Source organism: Chiloscyllium punctatum, chromosome 20 (genome assembly GCF_047496795.1).
Source record: "Chiloscyllium punctatum isolate Juve2018m chromosome 20, sChiPun1.3, whole genome shotgun sequence".
NCBI classification, from domain to species: Eukaryota; Metazoa; Chordata; class Chondrichthyes; order Orectolobiformes; family Hemiscylliidae; genus Chiloscyllium; species Chiloscyllium punctatum.
The window spans coordinates 14,569,744-14,595,297 of NC_092758.1; the positions used below are offsets into that span (position 1 = coordinate 14,569,744).

The window sequence follows — 25,554 nt, forward strand, 5'->3', positions numbered from 1 at the left end:
TTCCCTGGCTTGTCCTTATCACCCTTCTTAAACAGTGGCACCACGTTTGCCAACCTCCAGTCTTCTGGCACCTCACCTGTGACTATTGGTGATACAAATATCTCAGCAAGAGGCCCAGCAATCACTTCTCTAGCTTCCCACAGAGTTCTAGGGTACACCTGATCAGGTCCTGGGGATTTATCACCTTTACCCGTTTCAAGACATCCAGCACTTCTTCCTCTGTAATCTGGACATTTTGCAAGATGTCACCATCTATTTCCCTACAGTCTAAATTGCATGAAGACAGCCATCTGTATTGCTGGGAACTTCTGAATGAAACCAAGATGGATCACTGAGTTGGCACATCGGTCAAAGATGATTGTAAATGCTTCCGATTTTTATCTTTAGCTTAAACTAGGATTATCTTCAACTGCTGAAATTTGACAGGAATTACATTATTTGCTTTAATTTCTAGGATCTCCAAATGCAGTTAAGTTCCAAAGTGAGTGGCTATGAGAGCAAATTGGAGCAGCTGTCCATAGAGACGGAGGACAGGTGCAAGGTAAGGTTTGGTAATTATAATTGGCTACATTGATCAACTGTGTGCCATCATAAAACTTGAGTTTATCCTCGCTGGAGAGGTGCAGAATTGCTTCATCCATTAAAGCCAGACTGCAAAAGTCATAGCTTAAAGTTCTGTTGACAACTTGGTATGGTCTTGCTGCAACTATGTTACTGTGAACTCCTGAGATGGAATCAACCAACACATGCAGCTGAGTTTGGCTGGTCTGAGCACTCTGGTTTTGAATTCAGAAAGCTTTAGATTCAAGGTATGAGTACATAATCTACAATGCTTATGCAGTATTGCATTACCTTGGATCTCGCCCTTTCAATGGAATGTTCATATTGAGGCTCAGTTTTTAAAATACCATTGGAAATGGCTTACAATCCTTCCTCTACTAATGCAGGCACAACAGAGAACTTGGTTGCTCTATGTGGGTGCTGTGTGCCCAAATTAACACAACATTTGTCACGTATTGTAATTCCAGTGCGCTTTGAAATTATTGCACAAGGATTTTTTTTTCAGGCATGCTATTAATTATGTAAGTTAGTTTTTAAAGTAGAATTTGCACTTCAATTTTGATATCTGCTTAAGTTGTATTTTATAATTAGTTTTGAAACCAAAATAATTATCAGGTTTTCATGTAGGTGTTAGAACTGAAATATTAAGTATCCAGCTGGCTTGTGATTGAAGGAAAGTGGTGAGGCAGCCCAGGAAGTGACAGAGCCTTGTTTATAAAGTACTACATATCAAAATATGGACCCTTCAATTGTCTATGGGCTTAATTTTGTTTGAGAAGTTTAATGGATAGCTAGATGGATAATTGGCAAAATTAATGTAGTCCAGTCAAACTATTGGCAAGTTTTAAAGTATAGCTTTAAAAACTATGGATGAGCATTTTGTCAGTACAATATATTCCTCTCTGCTGGGGTTATGAGCTGCATAGTTTTATAGATTCTGCTTCAGCCTTACATTTGAATTCATAAAATGGTAACATGATGCAGAACATGGCCATCTAGTTCTCTGTACAAACTCAAAAGGCATGATTATATTTACTTCCATCACCTTTACGGGCAGTGCATTTCAGAACCTAGAAACTTGCTTTTGTTTCTGTATAACTTTTCTTTTCCTCTTTTTACCTTTTTGGTTCTTTTTCTGATTGGATTTGTATTTGTACTTGCCTTTTTGTGCACTTTTTCAGAGTGCCCTGTTGTCTTGAGTCATTTCAGTGAATATACTCCAGCTCTCTCTGTTTCTGTATCACCTGTAGAATTTTTTTATGTTGGTCTCCTTCAACCTTTCAAAATATCCTTCACTCTAAAAGTCTGTATTCATTTTCCACTGATTCTGCCAGTCTATTTTTGTTCTTCGCAAATCTCATGGGCTCATTGACCAATCTTCTTGTGCATTGAGCAGTTCCAGCTATCTTTAGGCAGAAGGCTGGAAATTGGAGTCTCCATGGTACTTTAAGTTTTCAAAATCAGGGAGGGAATCTAGCTGTCGTGATTTCATGAAGAGTTTGTTGATCAGTGCTCTGTATGGTTACTAAATGGGCAGTATTTCAGAGGAATGTAGGAGCCCCATTCAGTTCAAGGTGCCGCCAATGAGAAAATCTTGATTTTTTTTTAACCCAGCCTCTTGCATGTTTTTGAGTGGTGTCAATTGTCTGTCAGCTGGCCCTGTAAATTTCATTCTGTTTCAGGTCTCAATAGTGAAGCAACAAGAGGCAGAAAGAAATCTACTGGTCATACAGAGTCTTCTGAAAAAATCGAATGAAGAGATTGCTGTGCTTCAGGGAAAACTGTAGGTATTTAACAGGTCAAATATTGTTTTTTACCAAACTGGCAACGATCTGATTATGTTTAATTCTAATTTATTTTAGAATGGCTTTGTATAATCTGTATGGTAACTTCTTGGCTTGATGTGTGTGTGGTCCAGTAGGTCCCCATTTAGAGTTAACTCCGTTAACATTGTTTCGCTTTAATGACATTAAAACAATATTGACAATGGATGTTTAACATTTGAGAGTTGCACACTTTATTGTTTTCCACAGACTTCCTGTTCTGTGTCTTGCCTGCTCACTGGGCCTTTTCCCCAGGCTTCTACTCCCACATGTAATCCAGAAGTCCCTCAGCTTTCTTCTGATTTCCACGCCTAACCTGTCTCTGCCAGTAACATCACGCACTCACCCTTGCTCCCATTTCCGCCTCCTGTTCTTACCTTTTAAAATCTACTTTCTGCTTCCATCCTGAGCCTGCACTGAATCTGTGGGCTCCATCTAGTGGCAAGGCTTGTTTGGTGCAGGTAGTTCTGGGTTTTTCTGGGCTTTGGCTTGACCGAAACATCGATTTTACTGGGATGCTGTCTGAACTGCTGTGCTTTTCCAGAATCTGGTTTCCAGCATCTGCAGTCATTGTTTTTACCTTGCTCATAAATCGAACCGGCTCAGTTAAAACCTTACAATGCAATTAAAATTTATCAGCACTATTCATCTTTAGATTGTATTTTCAAACTTATTATACAAGTTGTTTGTTAATGTAAGCATTTGGGAGTGTCTGCCATTTTAATTTGATGTTTTAAAATTGTTTACTGCTGTAAAATCTCTGTACTTTATATTTAGTGATTTATTTGCTAGCTATTTGAACTAGGAATAAAGATAATGCACATGCAGTATTTCAAGCTGTGCATTTTTTTGTTTGAAGATTGTCTGAAGCGACTTTATTGCAGTTTGAGCATTGATTTGTATGGAACCTTGATTCATTTAAAACCATTTCCCTTCGTCATAATTTTCAAGAATGCGGCCACAACTTTAGGTGATGACTTGGTGTAATGACAATATTAAAAATTTGAGATTCATTCACCATACTGTTCAATATCTATTGAAAATGCGCAAATATGGACAGGATCAGGAAGGCCTGTGATGCGTTTGGTTGAATTTTTTTGTATTCATTCATTGATGGGGGCATCTTTGGCTAGGTGAGCATTTATTGCCCATCCCTAACTTCTCTTGAGAAGGTGGTGATGAACTTCATTGAACTACAGCAGTCTTTGGGTTGTATATGTGTATCTACAGTGCTGTTAAGAAAGGCATTTCCAGGATTTTATCCATAGAGGTGTGCTTGAGCATTGTGATGGTGATGTCTGGGACACAACCATATTCATGGAATCAGACTTAACAGACAATGTCTGGCTGTGTCTCACATCTTTGGTCCAGCTTCCAAGGCTGGATTGTGTTTACCATTATCATTTCTGATTTGATACTGGGTGTTAAATCCAGTTTCATTTCCATTCTTAGATTTTGTAATTTTAGTAGAACTGAAGAGAGTATGCAGAGGAAGGAAGTTATGCTTCAGTTATATAGGGCATTTGGAAGACCACTTGTTGAGTTCTGTGCAGAGTGTTGATCATGTCATTTTATGGAAGGGCATAAATGCATGAAGACAGTTCAGCAATGGCCTATTAAGCTAATACAGTCAGTTCTGCTGTAACGTGTGTTTCTTTAATGCGAATTGGCTATAACGCAATTGAAGCACTTAGACCATTATTTGTGGAATGTGAACTTTCTTTACCTGTATTGGCTATAACATGATTCTGATCCCATTGGTTTAAGCGGTGCTGATATTAAATGCTTTTATTATAATGTGGGATTACACAGGAATGGAACTATTGCATTATATCAGCAGGGACTTGCCTGTAATGTGTGAGTTGTCTCAGAAGGAAATAAGGGCAGACTAAGCTCACATTTGCTGTAGTTTAGTTGAGCAACAGGTGAATTGATAGGGAGATAATTGAGAACTTAAAAAAAAATTCCCATTTTAAGGTAGGATAATTCTTTTTCAGAAGGGTGATATTACTTGAAACGCTTCCTTTAAAAGACAACAAAAGCGAAGTCTTTTAGTTAAAGGTAGGTTGGGATATCGAGTAATCAGATTAGTTATTATCATATTGATTGTTGGAGAAGCTGACTGGCTCATCCCTCATAGTTTGCATGTTTGTAATATTCAGTTACCTTGAGGTGACCATAGAATCAGAACTACACAACCTAAATGTAAGCCTTCAATAGCCAATGGAGAGAACAGCTTGATTCTTAAGATTGGGGTGCAGTGATATAACCTGCATTTTTCCATCGCTTGCCCATAACAAGCTGTATGTTGTGTCTTTTTAACCTTTTTGTTTGCATTAGGGCTGTAATTCAGCAGGAGAAAGATAAGTTGGAGAAAGATAAATTTGAAACTGAAACAAAGCTGTCCATGTCTTTGGAGGAACTCAGGTATTTCTTCGACTGCTAATGCGTAATTAGTAAATTTCTTTGTCACTTCAAATCAGAGCATGTGTGTTTCATATGTTTTAAAACTGCAATTTGCAATTAAAATTAAATAGAATGTGTCAGTACTGGGTTTAGTCTACTAAAAAAGAGGAGGTTTTAATGAATGCAGAGAAGTGATTCAGTTCGATGTATGTGTGATTGTCTAAATTTGCATGATGATGAAGTGATAAAATGTTACACATTTATTCCTATCTACTTGGTTGGTATTCAATTTTAAGACCAAAGAAGGAAGGTTTATTGGATTGTTTTGGAAAACATTTGGCTAAAACACTGTCAAATGACTCTCTCTCTATACTTCAGTTTTTATCCTTATAAGGAATATTAAAAATTGTACCCAAATTTGCTAAGAATTTCCGTTTGCCTAAGTGTAAAAAAAACATTTTTTTGTGACTGAGTTTGTCCATCACTCTAAATTTTCTGCATTCTACGTATTTACTTGAGGTGTGAAATGATTTATATTTGCATTTTTACCTGATATCTTCTGTCTTTAATTGTATGCTGCATATATTGGTTCCATTGATGCCAGTATCCATCTGGTACATTGCTAAAGTAGCCTTTCTTCAAATGTAAATTTCACTGAGTGTCAGCATAACCCAATTGAGTCCTAAAATGGCACCAGCACCTGCACCTCAATCCTTGCACTTAATCTCAGTTTCCATTAAATCAAATTGATTAGAAAGGAAAAATTAGCAACTGTGTATCTGCCGCAAAGAGGCTCAATAACCCGGACAAGAGCTATTCAGAGGGCCTAACCTTACTTATGCACAGACTGAATCTGAATATTCCACATGCCCTCTGAACTCCTACTCTTTTAACCAAAACTGATTAACCCAAGAATTTTCTCATCTATGTAAAATATTAATATCTAAACCAAGGCCAGTTGTATCAAGTGTCTTTAATGTTTGGTAACAGTTCATATTTAACCAAATTCTATCAAGTGTGATTCAGTTAAAAGTAAATTATTCTCTCATTATCTTATAAACAAGTTAGAACATGTGAATTAAGTGTTGATTTGTTTATAAAAATTCAATGTGCATTCACCAAGATGGTTATAGAATGGACTGGAAATTTATAATTTTGCCTTATTTGAGTGCAAATAATTGTGTAAAAGAAAAACTGTTGATGTATTGGAATGTCCTTTTTATTCAGTGAGCTAAAAGTGCAGCTTGAAAGATCTAAAGAAGAGATCAGTCAATCAAAGGATCAGCTTCTTCAGAAGGACAAGGAACTACTAAATCTCAAAAACTGTCTAAAGCAGAATGAGGAGTCTCATAGTGAACAGATAAAAGAAGTTAATGAAAAATGTCAGCTACTTGAACAGGAGAAAGGTACTATTATTACAGAACGATTAATGCCTGACATATTGAAGGTTATCTGTCTTCACCACTACATTGCTCTTTTTCTGGGCACATCATAAACTCTTAATGAATTGCATTCTCATTGTGCCAAATGTGCATTTGATTAAAATTACAAGAGAAGCATTTCCCAAATTGATAAACCAGGTGCTACCAAAAATCTTAGTAATTCCTCTCTGGCAATTGCGTTTTATCTGCCTTTGGAGCATTTTGAGAATGAAATGATATTAAGTCATATTGTACCTAAGTGTGAGAATTGCAAAGAGTTGCAGCAAGAATCTGGTTGTGTTTCTGGTTTCTGAAAAAGTTTGTATTGACACTGTATATTGCCACTTTCCAATAATGAGAGTATCCTTTTAATTGGATTAGATGCAATTTTTCTTTGTTCTTTGCCATCAATGAACTGGAGCTGTTTGACTTCATGATTTCAACTAGCATTCATTTAGTTTTATGGGTTTTAAAATCATATCCATCGAGAGTTGGCAGCTGAAGATTGAGATAAGAGTTTTTTTTTAAATTCCATTAATTGCAAGTCAGCCTAATTATCTGGAACATGCTAATAGTTCAGTGTTAATAACAGAAATAGTATGTGACCTCCATTTTACTGCAGGGAACTCCATTTGTTGCCCACCACAAGGATAGAGCATTTGCTACTGTAATTATTTGATAAATAACTAATTACCTGGCATTTTATTTCCTGCCCTTAATTCTACAGAAAGAGTAGAGGCAGAACGTAGCAGGATGGAACAAAATTCAACTAAAGAGTTGTCTGAAATGAAGGAAAAATTGAATCAAATGGAACAAGATTTGCAGCAGAAACAAGATGTGCTTTCCTCTGTCAGACAAGAAAAGGTAAAAGTTAGCCAAAACTAGTCTGGCTACACTTGCTTTTACTGTACCTTATGATATATCATACTGAAATCCTGCACCAATAATCACAGTCCTCCTGGTACACTCTCTCATTTTGCTTGTTTTTTTTATTCACTTTTCCTTTGTATCGAATGAAGTCAGTCTGGTGCCACTTAGGTGAGGGTGAAGGAACTGTAAGTCATTATGTGATATTGATTCTCATTCTTGTGTTGGGAGGACAGGTGCAGGATTTAAACTGATAACGTTGAGTAGCATTAGTTTTCCATGCTATATCAGAGGGGAGGCAATGGCCTTGCAATTATCTCGCTAGACTGTCAATCTAAAAACTCAGGTAACCTGGATTCAAATCCCAACGTGGCAGTTGATGGAATTTTAATTGAATGAAAATCTGGAATTTAAAAATCTAATGGCCAGCTGACCACTGTTGTGGATTGGCAGGGGCGTGCTGGGATGGGTGGGGAGAGAAAAAAAATTTGGTTCACTTATGGCCTTTCAGGAAAGGAAACTCATCCTTACCTGGTCTGGCCTACATGTGACTCCAGATCCACAGCCATTTGGCAACTATTAACTGTCCTCTAAAATATCCAAGCAAGCCATTCAGTTATTGCTACAAAGTCTTAAAAGAATCAATAAATCCGGACAGACTACCTGTCATCAACCTCGCACTGTGAATGTGAATGACAAAAACAATCCTGTTGACCTTGAAAAGTTCTCCTTTACAGTATCTGAGTATTGCCAAAATTGGAACATATTTCAGAAGTCTCTGTAGTCTGCATAAGGTATTTTTTTGTGGATATGACAATGTCCCAGGCACTGCCGTAAACAACCCCCTGGCAGGACAGGACCAGCAGATAGACAGCACAATGATGTACAATGGAGATGGAGTTGCCCTGGGCGTCCTCAACGTTTGAGTTCAGACACACAGAAGATTTTTATTCACCCATGAAATCCAATTGTCACTGCCTAGGCCAGTCTTGTGACACTAAGTCCAATACGGGCAAGGAACTCTGCCGATTGCCATGAACTGTCCTCCTTCAGCTAATGGATCAGTGCTTTTGTATATAGAACCACACTTGGAGGAAGAGGTATGCATATACTTGACCTAGCGAGTTTTGAGAAGATTTGTAGCTCAGGTTGAGGTTCTGGATGTAAGTTTGCTCACTGAACTGGAAGGTTTCTTTTCAGATGTTTCATCAGTATACTAAGTAACATCAGTGATCCTCTGCTGAGGTATTGTTGTTATGACCCACTTTGTTTTTATATGTTTAGGTTTCCTTGCGGTGCTGATGTCATTCCCTGTTCTTTTTCTCAGAGGGTGGTACATGGGGTGCATTTGGACCCCATTTACCACCCTCTGAGGAAAAAGAACAGGAAGTGACATTACAGGGAATGGTATCACCAACTCCAGGAAACCTAAACACATTCGTAGAAAGCGGGCCATAACAACAGTGCTTCACTGGAGGATCACTGCTGATGTTACTTAGTATACTGATGAAACGTCTGAAAACAAACCTTCCAGCTCAGCGAGCAAACTTAAATCCACATACTTGACCTCCTCACCAGTTTGCCTGCTGCAGATGTATCTATCCATGATAGTATTGGTAAATCCTGCCTTTGCATTGGTAATCCCTTCCACCAATGTTGTTTGGCACCAACCCTGGGATAAATGCAACAGACTTTGAACATATCTAGCTACTCAAGTTTGGGCATCTATGAAGCTATCAGCAGCAGGATTATGTTCCTACAGAACCCAACATATCTCCTCCTCTACCATTTTACCATCAAGCCAGAGGATTAACCCTGGTTCAATGAAGAATGCAGGAGGTATGCCTGGAGCAGCATCAAGCATGTCTAAAAATGAGATACCAAACTGATGAAAATTCAGTACTGATCAACTCGTGTGCCAAATAACATAAGCTCTGAAGTCCTTCTATATCCAGTCATAAGTGGTGGTGAACAATTAAACCTCACTAGATGCGGCTCCGTAAATGTCTCTACTCTTGATGAATCAGGGGCTCAGTACATCAGTGCAAAAGATAAGGCATTTCCAACAATCTTCAGCCTGAACAAAAAAAAAACACAAAGGTGCTTGTTTTATGCATGGAGCTTGTGGGGAGAGTTGTTCAACAACTCTGGAGAAAGTTTATCTGATTATCCAGAGATTTGAAAGTTGGCCAATAGAGGACTTGAGGAGGCTTTATTTTTAGGTTGATGAGTTTCAGCTTAGGGTTTGTTTCTTTTTAAAAAGATTTTAAATGTTTAATTTCTTTTATCTTTTACATGCTTAAATGAAAATTTGTGGGTAAAATGTTTTACAGGATTGCTTCTTTTTAGGATTAATGTCACTGAAAGCATTCAAGAGACCCTGTGGTGGCTCGCTGATTTAGAGAGGTGGTTACACAGCAGGATCAGTCAGATAGATGGGTGACTGTCACAAAAGGTATGAAGGTAGTACAATCATAGGTGACTTAGTGAAAATGGTTCCAGTAACACACTGCCTTCAAGTTTGAAGTTTATATCTGGTAGATTATGCTTGCACAATCTTCAATACACTTTCTAAGTTTGGATTCTAAAAGCACTGAGTGTCCTCCGATCCCAAGCAAAACAGTCAAGAAGGCAGCTCAGCATCACAGCCTCCAGAATGGTTGTGGTATGGCAATAAATACCCAGCTAGTGACACTGATATCTCTGAACACATTTTAAAGGCAATGCTGGAAACAGCAGGGAAATTTTCTATAGTTATTTTGGTTAGTGGTTAGTTATCAATGAATTGATCAATCAAATGTTTCATAATTACTCTTGCTCCAATCTGCTTAGTTTATAAAAATTTATCCGTCCTTTTTCTAGGATCTGTCTGATTCTTTGCGGCAGAAGCTCGAAGCCTTCCAGGAAGAAATGACTAAGGAGAAGCTTCTGCTGGAGGAGGAACTGGAGGCTGCACTAGATGAGCTTGAACAATTGCAGCTGAAGGACGTGGAGGCTGAGGAATTGGCCAGACGTTTGGAGGATGAGAACGAACTGCGAGCGAGAGAGCTTGCTAGGCTGCAGGAAGAGCTTGCTGAGTCAGTCTACTCATAATCTCATTCCCCATTGATTTAAAGGAAAATGTTGGGTCTACAGTGAAACTTGGAAATTAATAGCACTTAAAAGGACTTAGATCCCTTGGTTATTTTCTAGAGAAAATTGGATTGGCTGTATCTCTCTCATAGTGTTCTTTTATGCTCTTACCTGAGGTTTGTCTAATTCTTGTTTGCCAACTGAATGTGATTTCAGTTCATTTTAGGTTTCCAATTTAATAGCATCCTATTCCATCAAGAGGGAATTTTTCTGATCGTGTGATCTGTTACATTGGTAGTCTGCAAGGTGGTGCTGCTATTGTAGGGTTGCAGTGCTTGGGACATCACAATTAAATTGGGGCATTCAATGTCTTGTTACAGCTGTTAATGTTTTCAGTGGGTAGAGTTATTAGTAGCAAAAAGATACCTAACATACTGGTGAAGTTGAGCTGTCAGCTCTAGTTGGAGATATTCCTGGATGTTGGCTGGAATTTCCTGACCATGATACCTAATCATGTAACATCCTATCTTGTGACCTCTACAAATGTTGCTTGATTTAATACTCTACTTTCCTTACCCTGTAATTAAGGATCTATTCATAGTTTTCCACCAGCAAAAGTATTCCAAGAATAAATGGGAAGAATCCCAGTCATGAATGGGCTAAAAAGGAAATTATTCTCACAACGTATTTATACCATACACCATCTCCTCATTTATCTTTGTTGCTCTGCCCCATCTGTAGCCATCTCTTGTGCTCTGTTTTGCTTGGCTGTGAAAACCTATGATTGTGTAGAGAAAGTGTTCAGTCCCAGAAAGAGAGAGCAGTATTTAATACACTGCATGTTGGAAAGTGTGATGTTCATAACATAAAGTTTTGATTTTACCTTCTGCCATGCATTCAACTGCATGTATTGTGTATTAAACTGTAAACGGATGGAGTGTTAAAAGTTGCCTATAATTTAGTGGATATTTGTGGACTTTAGTTGTGGATACATTTTTGAAGGTGATTATAAAAGATAAGATTTATGGGCATTTAGAGAGGCAAAAATTGATTTAAGATTAGTGCAAGGAAATCATGTCTCTCAAACTTAATTTGGTTTTTTGAGGAAATTAGGTAATGTCTGAAAACGAAACTTCCAGCTCAGTGAGCAAACCTACATCCAGAATCTCAACCTGAGCTACAAATCTTCTTAAAACTCGCTATAGGAATGATATTATCAAGCTGGTGAGGGTTCGGGAGGGATTTACCAACGTTTTGCTGGGTGTGGAAGGTTTGAGTTATAAAGAAAGGCTGGGACTTTTTTCACTGGAGCGTGGGAGGTTTATAAAATAGAGGTGTAGATAAAGTTAATGGTATTTCTTTTTCCGAGGATCAGGGATTTCAAGACTAAGGGGGTATGTTTATAAGGTAAGAGGAGAGACATATAAAAAATACATGAGGGGCAAAGTTTTACACAGGGTGGTTTGTGTGTGGAATGAACTTCCTACTAAAGTAGTGAATATGGAAACATATTAAAAGACATTTTGATAAATACATGAATAGGAAAGGTTGGAAGGATATGGGCCAGGAAGAAGCAGGTCGGGCAAATTTTAGTTTTGGAGTATGTCTGGCATGGACTTATTGATCCAAAGAGTCAGTTTCCATGCTGTATGACTCTTAAGGTGCATTTATCTTTTATGATGCTATAACGTACCACTCTCCCAGGTTGCCAATTATTATTTGAGACTTGAGTGTCATCTTAATGACACAAAGATTGGTGGAGTAGCAGAAGGCATAAGGGACTGTCAGAGAATACAGGAGGATATAGATAGACTGGAGAGTTGGACGGAAACGTGGCAGATGGCTTTCAATCCAGGCAAATGTGAGGTGATGCATTTAGGCAAGTCTAATTATAGAGTGAATTATACAATGAATGGAAGAGCCTTGGGAAAGGTCGATGGGCAGAGAGATCTGGGAGTGCAGGTCCATTGTATCCTGAAGGTTGCTGCACAGGTGGATAGAGTGGTCAAGAAGGTGTATAGTATGCTTGCTCGGCAAAAACAAGGGCTGCAGATGCTGGAAACCAGAGTCTAGATTAGAGTGATGCTAGAAAAGCACAGCAGGTCAGGCAGCATCCGAGGAGCAGGAAAGTGCGTGCTTTTCCAGCACCACTCTAATCTAGACATATAGTATGCTTGCCTTCATTGGACGGGGTATGAGTATAAGAGCTGGCAAATCATGTTAAAATTGTTCAGCCGTACTTAAAATATGGTGTACAGTTCTGGTCGCCACATTACCAAAAGGATGTGGATGTTTTGGAGAGGGTGCAGAGAAGGTTTACGAGGATGTTGCTTGGTATGGAAGGTGCTAGCTATGAAGGGAGCTATATTAGGTTAGGGTTTATTTTCATGAGAAAAAAGGAGATTGAGGGGGGGACTTGATTGAGGTTTACAAAATTATGAAGGGTATAGACAGGGTGGATAGAGACTAGCTTTTTCCCAGGGTGAAGGATTCAATAACGAGAGGTCATGCTTTCAAGATGAGAGGTGATGTGTGTTTGGAACACGTTGCCAGCAGAGATGGTAGAGGCAGGCACAGTAGATTAATTTAAGATGTGTCTGGACAGATGCACGAGTAGGTGGGGAGCAGAGGGATACAGATGCTTAGGAATTGACTGACTGACAGGTTTAGACAGTACATTTGGATCGGCTTGGGCTTGGAGGGCCGAAGGGCCTGTTCCTGGGCTGTACATTTTCTTCTTTAATTATGCAAATTAAATGCCTCCACTGTACTTTGGCATGATTGTAGCCTTTTTATTTAAAAATTAAAATCCCTACAGTGGATACCTTTTTATGTAATGTCTAGAAACTTGCAGTTTATCAGTTAGTATCCAAACAACTCCAGTTTCTCCATTACAAAAACAAATTGTTGGAGGAACTCAGCAGGTCTGGCAGCATCTGTGGTGAGAAAGCTTAAGTGTTTTGGGTCCAGTGACCCTTGTTCAGAAGTGGTTTCCCCATATTTGACAGCAGAAAAGACTTGCTAGCTGCAATACCAAGTTAATTCTGGGTGAATATGTCTTTCCTCAAATTCCCTCTAAATGTTCTTCCTTTCACTTCTCTTCAAAATTATGCTCCCTTGTTATTGATCCTTGGACTAAGGGGAACAGCTGCTTCCACTCTACCTTTCCATGTCCCTCATAATCTTTTAAACCTCTATCAGGTTTCTTCCCACCCCCATCCCCAGCCTTCTTTGATTCAAAGAAAAAACTCTAGTTTACCCATCCTCTCTCCGGAGCTCATTCCAGGCAGCATCCTGGTGAATCTCCTTTGCAGTCTCTCCAGTACAATCATATTTTGTACAATCCAGTACAAGCATAAACCACCTCATATTTAGACCGGTGTCTAGTTTGACTTCTTTTTCTCTCTTAAAAGGAAAAATGCTGAACTGGAGAAGATTAATGAAAATCACAGCAAAATTGTCAGTCAATTGCGTGAGGAGCAGAGTAAATCGCTAAGAAAGCTAGGAGATACTGAAGCAGAATTTGAATGGTATGAGAGTATATGAGCAGGTATTATGTACACCAAGTGGATGTTCATTCTTGATTGGTACTTAGATTCATAGAGTCATAGAGATGTGCAGCATGGAACCAGACCTTTCAGTCCAACCCGTCCATGCCGACTAGATATCCCAACCCAATCTAGTCCCACCTGCCAGCACCCGGCCCATATCCCTCCAAACCCTTCCTATTCATATACCCATCCAAATGCCTCTTAAATGTTGCAATTGTACCAGCCTCCATCAGTTCCTCTGGCAGCTCATTCCACACACCTACCACCCTCTGTGTGAAAAAGTTGCCCCTGTGGTCTTTTTTATATCTTTCATCTCTCCACTAAACCCTATGCCCTCTAGTTCTGGACTCCCTGACCCCAGGGAAAAGACTTTGCCTATTTACCCTATCCATGCCGCTCATAATTTTGTAAACCTCCAAACAGTCACCCCTCCGCCTCCAACGCTCCAGGGAAAACAGCCCCAGCCTGTTCAGCCTCTCCCTGTAGCTCAAATCCTCCAACCCTGGCAACATCCTTGTAAATCTTTTCTGAACCCTTTCACGTTTCACAACATCTTTCCGATTGGAAGGAGAGCAGAATTGCACACAATATTCCAACAGTGACCTAACCAATGTCCTGTACAGCTGCAACATGACCTCCCAACTCCTGTACTCCATACTCTGACCAATAAAGGAAAGCATACCAAACGCTACCTTCACTATCCTATCTACCTGCGACTCCACTTTCAAGGAGCTATGAACCTGCACTCCAAGGTCTCTTTTTTTTTCAGCAACACTCCCTAGGACCTTACCATATCCTGTCCTGCAATTTATTCAGCATATTTTTTGTGCTGTCACAGTGTTTGAATGTCACATTGATTCCCTGTATAAAACTTTTTTTTTAAACAGTCACAGCAGAATCTTATTAATTTTAAAGCTTTTTTTTGTTTTTCCATGTGATGAAATTTCTAATGAGTTTCATTTTGTGGTTTGTTGGGAAGTGTAGAATCATATAACACAAATGAGAGCCTTTGCCCCATCAAGTTTGTACTGCTGATTTACACTAGTCCCACTTTTCAGTAGTCGTCCGTTAACCTTGAATGTTATGACATTTCCGAGTACTTTTTTAAATGTGGTGAGGTTTTCCACCTGAACTACTTTTCTAGACAGTACATTCCAGGCAACTGCTAGGTGAAAACTATTTTCCTCAAGTGCCACCTTAAACCCCCTGCTTTTCACTTCAAAATTATGGCCCTTTGTTTTGATTCTTTGACAAAGGGGAACAGCTGCTTTTATTTACCCTGTCTATGCCTCTCATAAGCTTCACCATCTCTATCCCCTCTTTGCCTCCAAAAATGGCCTTCCCTGACCTTTTCTACTCTAAAGTATACAACCTGAGCTTATCCAACCTCTCTTCATAGTTGACATTCTCCATCCCAGGGAACATCTTGGTGGATCTCCTTTGCACCCCCTCCAGTGTAATCACATCCTTCTATAATGTGACTAGATTTGCACACAGTACTGCAACTACTCCATCATGACCTCCCTGCTTTAATAATCTATGCCATGACTGATCAGGGCAAGTGTTCCGTCTGTGCTATTAACCTGACTGCCACCTGCAGAGATTTGTGCACAAGCATCCCAAGATCCCTCTGTTCCTCTGAACTTCCTATTATCCTGTTATTCATTGAGTACTCCTTTGTCTTGTTCCTTCTTCCCTTCTGTATTATAGTGTGCTGAGGAAACGCATTGTGCAGTTTGCAACTGGTGAGATTTTCTGTTGAGGAATACTAACTTTCTGTAACGTTTGTTTAGCTATAAATTATCTGTTACAAAGGAGCTGGGGTGCCTCCAAGACAGCAACTCTACACTGACAAAGCAAGTTGCACAATTACTCAATGAAGCCAAGGACATGCAGCAGCAGTTAACAGATGTTCAGCTTTCTAAAGAAAAAGCAAAAGAAGAGTACGCAAGGTATACAGTTCAATATTGCCATGGCAATGTTAATTCAGATCCCATAAGTTAAAATTTAAGGATTTCACCAGTCATGTATACTCTGGTTGTTGTGCAATGGGCCCATTGATACCTACAAATTTCAATTGAGCTTGTGTAACATTTACACAGCATAAAATATGTAGATATTATCTAATAAATATTGCCATGCATTATGCTTTTTTAATGTTATGAGCATGCTTGATTTGCACATCCCTCTCTCGCACCCATACTTCAAAAAAAAGCTCAACAACTCAGATTGGTAGACATTCCTTTTGTGTTGCTATGCTATATATAGCAACTACGTAGTGAGCTTTTTGATTCTTGTATAAGTACTTATTGACTTGTTACTTTAATTGTCCATTTAATATAAATTGTCATGTAAATCAGGACTTGGGCCCTGACTTAACTTCGTAACAAAGGTACATTTGTTTGGGAAGTATGGGGAATACAGCTTGCTGTTTAAGTAGTGCACCCCAGATTGTGAATAGTTTCAGTAATGTATATACAATATTGAAGAATTAATTTAGAAGTTAAATTTTAAAGCATCTAACTTACTGCAATGCAAAGAACTTCTATTTTATCTGCTTTATAGAACAGAAAGTCTAGCTACCAGTTTTTAATGATCTCAGTCACTGCAAAATTATCTTGATGTTAATGAAAGTGGAATTCCTTTTTCTATTCCCCTTCTCCAAAGAATGCTACTAGAAGTACAAACAAAGCTGGCTCAAAAGGATGCTGAAGTTAGAAAGTTGGATGAAGCTTGTAACCTGAGAGTAATTGAACTTCAAACACAATTGGAACAAAGCAACGCATGCCAGGAGGTGGAGAAACAGAGGTACAAATGGAATGTTCAATTAATTTTGCAATGTGTGGTGATCCTCTGGGTTTTGAAAGCATCTAGTGGTTGGGCTGTATATCCAGTCAGTTCTGAAATTCCAGTAGTAATCGTTTATTTACCCTCTTCAAATTGATCGTTGTAATTTAAAGGAGGGTATGGTGAATTCATGTGCTTGATCATCAACTGATTTTCTTTACAAACTGGGCAAGCTTAATGAAAGATTCCAGTGTTAAAAAGGATATACTGAGACTATTCTGGGGTGCCAGTGTGTTAGTAAGACCGTGAGGATGAATATTTGAGACAAAATGTGAAAATGACTTTGCAAGACAGTTGGCTAGGGAACATCTCTGGGACACCCGCACCAATCAACCACACTGCCCTGTGGCCCAACATTTCAACTCCTCCTCCCACTCTGCCGAGGACATGGAGGTCATGGGCCTCCTTCACCGCCGCTCCCTCACCACCAGATGCCTGGAGGAAGAATGCCTCATTTTCCGCCTCGGAATACTTCAACCCCAGGGCATCAATGTGGGCTTCAACAGTTTCCTCATTTTTCCCTTCCCCCACCTCACCCCAATTCCAAACTTCCAGCTCAGCACTGTCCCCATGACTTGTCCTACCTGCCTCTGGATTAGCACAGCTGGAAGAGCACAGCAGTTCAGGCAGCATCTGAGGTGCAGTAAAATCAACGTTTCGGGCAAAAGCCCTTCATCAGGAATACCTGCCTATCTTCTTTTCCACCTATCCACTCCCCCCTCCCCTCTGACCTATCACCTTCATCCCCTCCCCCACTCACCTATTGTACTCTATGCTACTTTCTCCCCACCCCCACTCTCCTCTCATTTATCTCTCCACCCTTCAGGCACTCTGCCTGTATTCCAGATGAAGGGCTTTTGCCCGAAACATCGATTTTATTGCTCCTCGGATGCTGCCTGAACTGCTGTGCTTTTCCAGCACCACTCTAACCTAGACTCTGGTTTCCAGCATCTGCAGTCATTTGTTTTTACCTAGCTTGAATAAAATGACTTGTGGCCTGAATATATTCCCAGCGCTTCAAGAATGTTGGAAGTAATACCCACTGATGAATTGGTATTTCAAGATAGAAGTTCTTAAATTAATATTGTGGGCATGAAGATCACCCAAGAAATGGATAGCTTTTAACTTGGTTCTGTAACTTTTCGGACCACACTACCAACGTTGAGTAGTACCTCACTTGGGTCTCTGGTCTGTATATAGTCCTACTCATTAAGCATAAACGGTTCTGACCATAAAGAATTCATATTTCTGACTTCATAATTAAGACTACTGCTTTACAACAGGAGAAATTGAATTTCAGTCCTTTGCATGCTTTTATGTTATTTACAGAATCTTCAGTTGTTTAATGTATGCAAATACTAGGTCTAAATTAAGCATTTGAAAGTGAGACTTTATACTTTACTCCTCAACTTTAACTGGTGTCCATTCCTATTGGGGATTCAGTCTTTGAGCAGTGCTTGAGATTTTTTATATTTGGCAAGGGTGGTAAAAATGTATGGTGTTGTATTCTTCTGAGGTGTATTTCAGAGAAGCCTGCTTTATTATTGTTATATCTGAGTAATTGGTTTCAACTTTGAGGTTGAGAAGTTTAGTTGAACATGCGAGTTGTTCATCATTTGAATTGTTTGCTTCTGTTGCAGCACTGATACTGTGGGTGAGGATGTGGTAGCAGAACAAAAAGCTGAAATACAAAAATGGCAAGTGCTTTATGAAGAATTGCATTACAAGGTCAAACCTTTCCAGGTACATTCTCTGTCATAACTTTTGCTTTTGCGGTATCCATTTAGTGTTAATTTTTCCTTATTCTAATTCAAAAAATACCACGCATTCATTGGGAAAAACTTGTTGTTATTTAACGATCCTATACAAATAACTGTTCCTAATGATTTATAGAGTAGTTCAGTTCAGTCATTCAACTGAAGGCTCTAGTGTTCAAACTATTCGGGAGTGCACAACTTTTAGCAACTTCTCAGCTTTGGACCATGGGCATCAGGTACCTGCGTGCTAGTGTTGTGGAGCCTGCAGAAATCTAATTGTCATTTTGTTTTGACATTGTGTAGAAACTTGGTTTCAGCTTTAAATTGGTTAACTATATAAATATGCCCACTGTCCTGCACTGTTGACTTGCAACATGGTCCCGCTCTGAGTCCGTTCACAAGTCGGAACACAGTGTAGGGCAATATAAGCAGCTGCTCATAAGTACAGGAAATGTTTTTATGTTGGTTTTTAAATTACACCCCTAAATAAGATTGCATTTGTAAGTACTCACATTTGTAAATCACATGTTCAGAATGTGAAACTCTCCAGGAAGCTGTTGTGGGTTTGTTTTGTCCCTTGTCGTTTGGTACGTCTTGTGGTTTGTAATGTGCAAAATGTATTCCTTTACTTAGATGTTAAGTTGTCAACATGCTTGATGTAAAATTGCTGGTGGACTTGATCTGTTTTTAAAAGCTACTTCATATGAATAGGAGCAGCTTGACTTATTTGAAAGGGAAAAGAATTCCCTCCTCAATGAACATGGAGCTACACAGGAAGAGCTGAATAAGCTGAATGAAGCTTATGCCAAATTGCTTGGTCACCAAAATCAGAAACAGAAGATTAAACATGTAATGAAGCTGAAGCAGGAAAATATGGAGCTGAAACAGGTATGCAGTTTTAATTTGGTGCTAATAACTGTTCGAAGTAACCTCAACTCAGTGAGCAAACATACATCCAGGATCTCAGCCTGAGCCTCAAATCTCAAAACGCATGAAGTAACCTGTGCTAAAATATTGATATTTCATAGACTAGCATTTCCAACTGGGACACTCTCTATTCCTTCAGCTCCCACATGAAGAGAAGAGTTAATTTGCTGGTTTTCAACACTTTTTGAATTTTTCAGAGCACATAGAATTTGGTCCTGGCTTCTATCTCTGAATTTAGAGGAACAATTGTACTGTGGTATTGAGTTAACTGTGGCTTCTTGATGGGTTCAGTAGGATGGGACTGGATGGGTGGTTTCATTTTACAACAGATAGGAGCTCAACGGTATTTATTACACAAGACAGGAACTCTCAATATGTGGATAATGTATTGACATGGATTGATTGATTAACACAGACAGTCGTGATTAAGGAACATCTTTCAGATTGCAAAGACAATAACTAGTGGAATGCTTAAAGGATCAGTCCTTGGGCCTCAGTTAGGTATTATTTCTATTAATGACTTGGAGGATTCCTGATCAACAATGGCGTACAAGCCTTAGGGTTGCACACCTCTGAAGCAGGTGGGATTTGAACCCAGGCCTTCTGGTCCTTGAGCAGGCGCAATATCACTGAACCATAAGAGGGGCCTCAGGAGATAATTAAGGTGAAAAGATTTAATTGTCGTCCTCAGAGATGAGCTAACTAGACACCAGCCTGAAGATTCTCACTAAGTTGACCATATGGGCAGCAATAGAATGACATGTTTGATAGCGTTCTTATAATGCAGTGATGGTGTCCCTTGTCTCTGACCCAGCAGACCTGGATTCAAGTTCCAACTGCTCCAGCAGCTTGTCATAACTTCTTCGAACAAGTTGATTAGAAAATATCTGGAGTGACTTGTTCAAGATAAAATAATTAGAGACATTTGTATACAGCTTTAAAGTTTGTTCCACAGTGTGTTTTTTTTGTGGAAGACACACATTGTCGTGTTGTAAGTTATCTAGATTTATTTGAAACTTGTTGAATGTCTGTCTGAATATAAAATTAGCCTGAGTGTAAAATTCCTGAACACTCCATTCCTGATTCCGCTTTCAGTTTCCAAACTGCTACAGCCTAAAGTTAATTTCAAGACTCTAGGTCTGCTGAGGTACAAAGCTCAAAATCCATCAAGGGAGTGCTTTTATATTCCAAGGAGTGGGTACCAATGTATTCCACCTCCAGTCCTTGTTTCATCGTAATGCTTCAATTAATGCTATCAGTCTCGCCAATTGGCAGCCTTTGGAGGTTAGCCATGTACCAAGTACCTTTTTCCTACTGTTGATGAAGTAGCTTCTTTACCTTCTCCAAGGTTTCATCTACTCAGGTGATCTTGAGATCCCAAATTCAGAGCATGGATGCTGTATATGTGTTCAATAAGAAGATTAAATTCATTTTAATACACTGAAGCAATGGATTAAAACTGCTGCTATGCATGTTCTGCTTAAAATAAGATCAGTTACAATACTGAACCACTACCAGTACCATTTTCAGTCTCTCACTAATTTTAGTAAAATACTCCTTTAAAATGTTTGTGAGCTAAATTTACCTGTATTACCCAAGTACATTTTAAATGTAAAGTTCTTAATTACTCTTAATCATGACAGCAAAATACATTCCACCTTTAGTGTTGCCATTTTATCATCAAACCCCACCGAGATTAAAGTTCATGTCTGTATACTATATTTTGATTACATGGCTAATAGTGTCTGCGACTTTTAAAACTGATGAATGCAATTAGCCACATGCCAGGGCACTAACTACAATATTACTAGTGAGAAGACCATTGGTAGAAACATACTTTCGTCATTGAAACCTTTTGCTGTCAGTTTCTTGCCCTGTTTTGGCAATTTTCCCGATCAGTCGACTTGTGAAATGGTACTAATATTTTGGATTTTGACTTGCATTTCATATGAATCACTTGGAAAGTGCAGAGATTTCACTTATGCAAGTAAATATTTGATCAAGTTGTTCTACCTGGCAGGAGCTGGCAAAACTTCGAGCCCAGCTGTCCAAGGACAAGTTAACTGAGCAAAAGTGTCAAGAGCAACGTTGCAAGGCACAAGGTGTCAAACGATTTGATCCTGCCAAAGCTTTCAAACATTCGGTGAAGGAGAATATTGCTCCTACAACACCACTGAGAGAAGGTAAACTACGTGCAGATGTTTTTGTGGCGCTTTGTTCAATTTAACTGCTTTCCTGGAGTATGGGACGTTCAAACAGCAGGGCATTTTAAATACATAATTAGGCTTTGTACGTTGCATTGGCATACAATGCTGGGTTTACTTGTCGGTGTAGGATAGGCATTGCTTAGCTGGCTTTCATATCATTAGACAAAGGGGAGAGGAGGCATAATGTGACATTTTTATGGTGTTGAGACCAAGTTCCCTCCCATTTCCTCCCTTCAACAGAGGAAAGACATAATTGTGGCTGAACAATACTCAAATAAAAGTGTAAACTTTAATCTCCTGCTGCTTTTAGCAGGCTGTAGTGATGCCTAGAGCCTCTGCTGACCAATATGCTTCCCTGTTGCCTGAATGATCTTTCTTGAATTACAAATTTTTTTGCCTATTCCTGTTTTGATGATGGATATTTGCTGGGCTGTACCGGGTACAATGTTATTAGTTAACATATAGCCACTCAATTACTGGCAGGTTGGGTGTAAACTGTCAAGTGAGTGTGTTCAACACATAGTCTTCGACTGGTATTAAATCTGTATTCATTTAGCTAAGTTGTCCACCAGTCCTTAAATTAATTGTGGATGGGGGAGAGAAAGTCATTGTAAGCTGGATAAACTGCTTGAAATCAGTTGAGCTTGAGTTTCAAACTAACAATCAACCGTCTGACTGGACTCAACCACCCAAGGGTAATCTACCCCATTTTCTAAACAGATGATGAATTTGAAGGGCAAGATCTGTTTGAAATGTTGCCAAAGGCATTTGATTGTTTTCTAGTCCATTCAGACGCTATGCCTTTCTCCATCAGGGAGGCATCTTTTCCTTTCTGCATCTACCTTGTCCAATCTCTGAGAATTGTGAATTTTGTAAGTTTCAGTGAAGTTTCTCTTCCATCTTTAAAACTGTAGAGAATAGTCTCCTTGATCTCTTTTTTTGTAGGACAGTTCTGCCATCCTGGGGATTAGACTGGTGAACCTCTACTTTGTCTATATGGCAAATATATTTTCCTTAGGCTAAGGGACCAACATTGCATATATTATTCCACATGCAGTCTCTCCAGGATGCAATGCAGTTACACAAGATATCTTTATTCCTGTGTTCAAAGCCTCTTGCAATAAAGGCTAACGCATTTGCTTACTAATAGCATGCTGCATGTGTATGTCAGCTTTTAATGATTCATGAACATGTGCATCCAGGTCCTTTAGAGCCATCAACACTTCCCAATCTCTTGCCATTTTAATAAATACTGTGCACACACTTATCCATATTCTATTCCATCTGCCATGTTCTTGCCAACTCCACCTGTTCCAATCCCCTTGAAACTTAATGGGAGCTACAAAAAAGTTGATCTGCACCTTCTGGGCAAAGATAGTTTATTTTTTTTTACTGGTGCATCTGCTGATTAACCAAATTGATCAGCTTTCTAGTGCTAGCATAAGACCTGTTCTCATGTCTCAAATAATTTCTGTAGACCAAGGTCAAAGTGATGAGAATATTCATTCAGGAGCACAGAAATGTGTTTATAATCACTCTTGATATTTGTTTGAAGGATTATAAGATTTTTACACAAATTACAAAATAATTGGTCACATTAATTGTCAAACGTTTTGCAGATTTATGTTATCTTTCGAGGATAAGAGAGTTGGATGAATGAAATGAGTGAGTGAAAGCAGAAACAAAGCAGCTTTTTGATTATCCTGTCTAATTGTCTTCTGCTCCATTATAACTGTCTGATTCTGTGATAGTCCTAAACTGCTTTTTCCACAGTTCATTCTTTAAGTGGAATCTGACAGTCTGTTTAATGTTAAGTAGTACTGGTGTTTGGGCCTATTAGTGAGGATAAGCCAACTCTTTTCATGAGTGGATGCAGACAGGGTGCTAAATAGTCAGGTCATGTGCTAGGTCATTTGTCTTTGAGCAGGTAAGCATTAATATGCTCGTTTCTTCTAAAAATATTTGGTTAAGCATTAACTTAATTTTCTGTTCTCATGATGGACTGCAATGCATTTTGAACAATTCTAAATTTCAATTTAATCTAATTTTTTACCAAACAATGAAGAAATTTCAGTTACGTTTTTGGTAAAATGTCACCAGTACATGTATGAATCCCAACTGCTTGTTATAATACTTCATAGTTTAATATTTGCTATGGCATTTGTGTGAATCATATTTATTTTTATTTTGCAGGGAGCACAAATATACTTTAAGCCATGCAGTTCTGATTCCAAGTCTCCATACATTTTTAGTGTGATGAGATTCTGGTAATGTTACCCTGGATCAAATAGCTTATATTCAACAAGAATGGGTGAAAGAGATTACTCACATCATAACTCAAAGTAGATCATTGTAAACCATTGAAACTGTCTTGTTTCAGTGACTTTTTTTTAAATTGTTATCCTCCCCTGCCCTTTTAAAATTCAAATATGGATTTATAAATAAATTGTTTAGATTATGTAAATTATTTTATGGACGTTTGTTTAACCTCATGAACCTATACGTTGGCATTGATTTGTAAATAATTCCGTTGGATTTTCTGATCAGGTGGCAATCAATATACAGAAGAACCATCAGTTCTGGTTTCTCAAACTACTTATGAAGAAAAAAGTAATTTGCAAGCAGCTGGGTTGTTAACAAAAGGAGCAGCTAATAAAGAAATCTATTATTGTAATTGTACACTGTGGTTACTCTGCAATAACCCCCCATGCCACCTCACAGATTCACATAAAATAAGATTTTTTTTTACAAAGGACAACATTCTTGCGAAGTAACATGTGGAGACCGTTGTTGTTGTGTCGCTAAAGTCTTACCAGACCATCATTAGAGAGAGGAGCAACTGGTGGTGATTTAACCAAGGCCACCAGACCTCTGGCGAAGGAAGAGGTTGAGAAGGAGAGTCCTTCACGGTATCCTCAAACTGGAGATGGGAATTGACCCCACGCTGTTGGCATCTCACTGCTCTGCAAACCAATGATCCAGCCAACTGAGCTAAACTGATTCCCAGTGAGAGACTAGTCATTGTGAATTTCAGCATCATGCACATTGGATATATATTCAACTTATAAGGGAAATAAAGATTTGAAACTTTGTCAGAATGAAGACCATTACCTTAACAGACTGAATTAAAATAAGGACCATCAATTGGACCCATTGATAACTGAATCTCCAAAGATCTGGGTAGTACTTGAAGTGACTGAACATAAAACTTCAAGAGATCTTGTTAGCAACAGTGCAAACTTAGCTTATGAATAAAATATTTAACTGTAGCAAATAATAAACCTTTAAGTAGGAAGATACTGGTCCATTGTTTTAAATTTTTACAGGATCTTTATTTGGGTGACATTCAATATTGCAATATAATTGCCAGCTTATTTTGTGGTGCATGCAGTGAAGTTAAGAGACTTGATGTGGTTCCCCAACACGTAGTCTGAATTGTAATTGAGTCAATCCAAAGGCTTCCCAATTGTTTGGAAGTTGTCAAAGGGTGCAGATGATGATCCTGCTTTCAATGCAACTATTTTAATAGCAGTTAGGAACTGAACTTGAGACATTGTATAATCTGAGAAGAACAAAGAATTGAGTTCATTGGAGCCTTGGTGTCGAGTAGAGTTTTCCCTGCAAGACTTGCAGTTGAATATTTGAAAAAATTGTATCTTTTGGTGTTTAACATTGTAAATAAGTAACATTTTAAGTTACAACCTTGGATAGTGAATGGTCAGAATGATACTGATGTACAAAAATAATTGGATGTGAAAATAAAGCTGGATTCATTCCACTTTGAGGGATCTCTGCTCTGTCATGTTCCATTCTGAAGAGGATCAACATTCGTTGATTTACACAGATAAAATTCCTTCATGTAATAAACTCTCAGAACTAAGCAGTAACTTGCTAATGACTACCTAAAGTTTTTAAAATTTATAAGAACACTATTCTGAGTTTAACATTAGTTTATCTCACATCTAACACCTTCCCTTTACTCTCCGGCTTTTGAACATTCTTCGTACGTTGTTGTGGTTCTGTTCACCGAGCTGGGAATTTGTGTTGCAAACGTTTCGACCCCTGTCTAGGTGACATCCTCAGTGCTTGGGAGCTTCCTGTGAAGCGCTTCTGTG

General features: G+C 38.8%; 1 protein-coding gene across 1 annotated transcript in view; it reads left to right on the top strand.

Annotated features, from left to right (window-relative positions):
- hmmr (hyaluronan-mediated motility receptor (RHAMM)) overlaps positions 1-25,223 on the top strand; it is a 54,747-nt gene extending 29,524 nt beyond the window's left edge. The window contains exons 10-22 of the mRNA XM_072590379.1: positions 455-541; positions 2,244-2,344; positions 4,725-4,811; positions 6,018-6,196; positions 6,939-7,075; positions 9,941-10,155; positions 13,564-13,680; positions 15,495-15,653; positions 16,369-16,509; positions 18,189-18,291; positions 19,017-19,193; positions 21,253-21,415; positions 23,633-25,223. Coding sequence (XP_072446480.1) covers positions 455-541; positions 2,244-2,344; positions 4,725-4,811; positions 6,018-6,196; positions 6,939-7,075; positions 9,941-10,155; positions 13,564-13,680; positions 15,495-15,653; positions 16,369-16,509; positions 18,189-18,291; positions 19,017-19,193; positions 21,253-21,415; positions 23,633-23,652 — 1,686 coding nt within the window. The 3' untranslated portion in view covers positions 23,653-25,223. The remainder of the gene's footprint in view (positions 1-454; positions 542-2,243; positions 2,345-4,724; positions 4,812-6,017; positions 6,197-6,938; positions 7,076-9,940; positions 10,156-13,563; positions 13,681-15,494; positions 15,654-16,368; positions 16,510-18,188; positions 18,292-19,016; positions 19,194-21,252; positions 21,416-23,632) is intronic.
- Positions 25,224-25,554: the final 331 nt, after the last annotated feature.